This window comes from Macadamia integrifolia, unplaced genomic scaffold (assembly GCF_013358625.1).
Source record: "Macadamia integrifolia cultivar HAES 741 unplaced genomic scaffold, SCU_Mint_v3 scaffold891, whole genome shotgun sequence".
Classification (NCBI taxonomy): Eukaryota; Viridiplantae; Streptophyta; class Magnoliopsida; order Proteales; family Proteaceae; genus Macadamia; species Macadamia integrifolia.
In genome coordinates, this window is record NW_024870572.1 from 10,921 (window position 1) to 14,406 (window position 3,486).

A 3,486-nucleotide genomic window follows, 5' to 3' on the forward strand; every position below is an offset into this window, starting at 1 on the left:
TCCTTTTTTTGGTGAAGATCCGATCCTTATATTTTAAGTCTAGGAAAAGAATTCCATGATTGGGTGATTATGCCAACAAATTGTAAGAAAAAGACAAAATTCAAGGCCTAATTGAGCCAAAAAAAAAATATATATATATATATATATATATTCACAGCCCCACCGTCTTTAGGCTTCATCATGGGCTTTGCTCAACATCAATGCTCAGTCATTTCATGGGAGGATTAAGGTAAATAGTTTCACTAATCCCTTTTGTTTCCAAGTAAAATTGATGGAAAAAGAAAATATTTTGCAACTATAATCAGTACGAAAATTTAACAATATCATTAATTTTTTATGAAAAAAGAACAAAAACATCCTTTGCCGCAGGTGCGACGGTGCGACGAGCATCCGATGGCCGGAATGATATCAAGACGCATGTTGATGTCATTTCAGTCGTTCGATGCTCGCCGCACCCATGGTAGACAATAATCACTCGATACCTGGTTGTGTTCCACTATGCCACTCATTGAGTGTCTTGCCCTTGCCCTTGCCCTTGCCCTTGCCCCTGCCCCTGCCCCTAAATGGATGGTAATGTAAACCCATTGACCTAGGTGCTGGTGTGGAGGTCACTTGACCAGATAGGGTTTTTCATCCTAAACTTTTTAAATATAGAGTTTTACCAGCAAACAAATATAACTTAGGCTTCGTTTTTTCTCACATATAATATTTGAAGAAAAATTGTTTCTAAGTCTACACTAGTGCAGGCTAGGCCTAGACATATTTGACTAATTTATTAATTTTTTTTCAAAATAAAATAAAAGAAAGCATATCCCTTATGCTAGTATGGGGTCAATGGAACTAGCACAAGTAAAAGTATCAACAAAGATAGATTTTCACTGTTTTCTGAAAGCTGTGGTGATCATTTTGTCTCCCACTATGTTGGGTGTAAGGATCACATAACCCTTAGCCCAGCCAAGGGTGCCCTTGATGAAAAGATATTTGGAGACGATCATACTGAGGATTTGTCCATTCCCTCCCCCTACATCAACCAGAACTTGCAGGCCTTCAAACCTTTGTATGTGTCAAGAACCTTCTTCATGAATAGGACATTGTATTCAAACGCACAGCTTCTGAAAACCTCAAACAGTTTAGGGTTCTTCCCAACGTATTCGACAGCATTTTCTCCATGTGCCGTATAGAATGGAAGCCCACCACCTTCTAGAATTGAATTCCTTCAAGTGGTACCTGTGAATTGGGATTAATTAATTAGTGGAAGAGACACCTTAGTGATACCCATTATCAACTATAATGAATAAAGGAATACCAGGTATTGACTATAGAGTAGTCTTGGATGATAAGCAAGTAGGGAGCCAAGGACGCTCCATCCTTGTTCTTAACAAACAGTTTGGAAGCAGGTGCCAAGCCATAGACCCTGTGATCATGGCTAAGAACAGAGCAAGTGAGCAGAGAGTGGGAAACCAGAAGACGCAGCATACGATCGAGGAGACCAGGTGCATCTGGGTTGTGAGTGGCAAGCCGAGATGCGATGTCTTGAGGGGAGAGGCATGCGCGGGGACCAGCTTCGGCTATAATGTCGAACACATGGAGCTCCAAGGCTGCTCTCAATACCATGGGCAGAACAGAAGCACTCACTATTTGCATGGCCAAAAACTGAGACTCTTCTTCTTCTTCCATTGTGGAAGCCATATACTTTCTCCCCTTTTTGGTGTGATGGCTAATGATCTTTTATATCAAATACCCAGTTAACAAAGCAATTGAAGAATGAACGAGAGGATCAGTTGGAGCAATGAAATGTAAGATTTCCTATTAGGTGGACTAGCATAGTCAAAGATTTGTTTCCAAAATCGATTTAGTGGTGTTGATTAAAGATGGAGTAAGCAGAAAGAATCCAATATTATTGGTAAGTGATCTCTATGGAGATATTGGATTCTATTAGCACACCTTAATGGTATGAAATATTTATTACTATGTGTGGACCTAAGGTATTGTTTCCTTAATGGGGAGGAAACCCTAATTTTATTGCAGGGTTGGTCCCTACCCTCACCCCTATATATAGTTATCACTGACCCATTAAGTGAAGCTAACAATCAAAAAGCATAAGGGAAAGAGGGTAGACCAGACCAACATTGATCGTGTTGTACAAGGAGCATACAAGAAGACATTGAGGAGTTCTTATTCTTCAACCATGGATTCAGGTATGCCTAAAACATGTATTTTATAGTGTTTGTCGTGCATGCTTATTGATCTTCATGAATCGTTTCGTATCCGTTTTCTATCAATGGTATCAGAGCCTCGTTCATGAAAAATCGATCAGCTGTACCACCAGTAATAAACATCAATTTTTTCTCCTCGAGTCATTTTGTTTTGAAGAAACAAGAAAAGTAATATATTATTACTAAAGGACAAAACTTACAAAGTTTTATTTTAAAAAAAAATGACAAAAGCAACCGTACTTGATTTTACGGTTTGGTTTAAAAAAAAAAAATAATAACAAAAGCAAGTACGTTGCTTTTCATAGTTTGGTTGTTTAAAAAAATAAATAAATAAATAACAAAAGCAAGTACGTTGCTTTTCACAGTTTGGTTGTTTAAAAAAAAATTTAAAAAAATAACAAAAGCAAGTACGTTGCTTTTTACAGTTTGGTTGTTAAAAAAAAAAAAAGGTAACAAAAGCAAGTACGTTGCTTTTACGGTTTGATTTAAAAAAAAAAATTGACAAAACGGTTTGATTTAAAAAAAAAAAAAGTTGACAAAAAAAAACAACCGTGTTGCTTTTTACGGGTTGGTTAAAAAACAAAAAAAAACAAAAAGTGACAAAAGCAAGTATGGTAGATTGCTTTTACTGTTTTGGTTGTTTAAAAAAAAATGACAAAAAGTAAAAGGTAAATACGGTTTTATTTGAAACCGTGTTTTGGTTGTTTTAAAATAAAATAAAATAACATAGAAATGTGTCATGAGTTTTAATTGGTTGACTCATAACAGAATCATAAAGCATAATTATTTACAGATTTACTTTTTGTGACATTTGGTTTAGTCACTAGCACATTAAATATATAATTTTGTTATTTCATATTAATTCTTGTGCTATTTGATTCAGTCACTATAGGGAATTATTATGCAACCCATGATGTTGTTCTGATCTGTCATAATAGGAACACTTATGATTTTATATATTAAAATTTTATGTGCTTTTGTTTTTCATATTATTATTCAGTAATTCTTTGATGAAAAATTATTAAAAAAAATATAATGGGCATACAGTTACAATCCAGGTCTATAGAGTTTTCGTAACTTTAGAGATTAGACTTCCACTTAGTGGGCTAATTCCTAAAGATGCAAAATCACTATAGATCATCCAGATGGATTGCAGTCAAGAAAGCCATATGGCGAACGATGTGCTCTTGCCAACACAGGTGAGTCTTCGTTTGGTCGGTTTTGCTTGATGGTGTGAGGGTGACGTTTTGAGCTTCACTATTTTGGAGGT

The 3,486-nt window shown here is 35.8% G+C and overlaps 1 protein-coding gene across 1 annotated transcript; it reads right to left on the bottom strand.

The window, feature by feature from the left end:
- Positions 1–1,021: 1,021 nt before the first annotated feature.
- Positions 1,022–1,689, bottom strand: LOC122070346 (caffeic acid 3-O-methyltransferase-like). Its single transcript, XM_042634484.1, has 2 exons — positions 1,307–1,689; positions 1,022–1,214 (listed from the first exon to the last, which is right to left on the bottom strand). Exons 1-2 carry the CDS (start codon positions 1,687–1,689, stop codon positions 1,022–1,024), a joined length of 576 nt encoding a protein of 191 aa, XP_042490418.1.
- Positions 1,690–3,486: the final 1,797 nt, after the last annotated feature.

Coding starts and splice junctions, on each gene's coding strand:
- LOC122070346 (XM_042634484.1), bottom strand. CDS start 1,689: ATGGCTTCCACAATGGAAGAAGAAGAAGAGTCTCAGTTTTTGGCCATG. Junction 1,215..1,306: donor TACTCTATAGTCAATACCTG/GTATTCCTTTAT, acceptor TACCACTTGAAG/GAATTCAATTCTAGAAGGTG.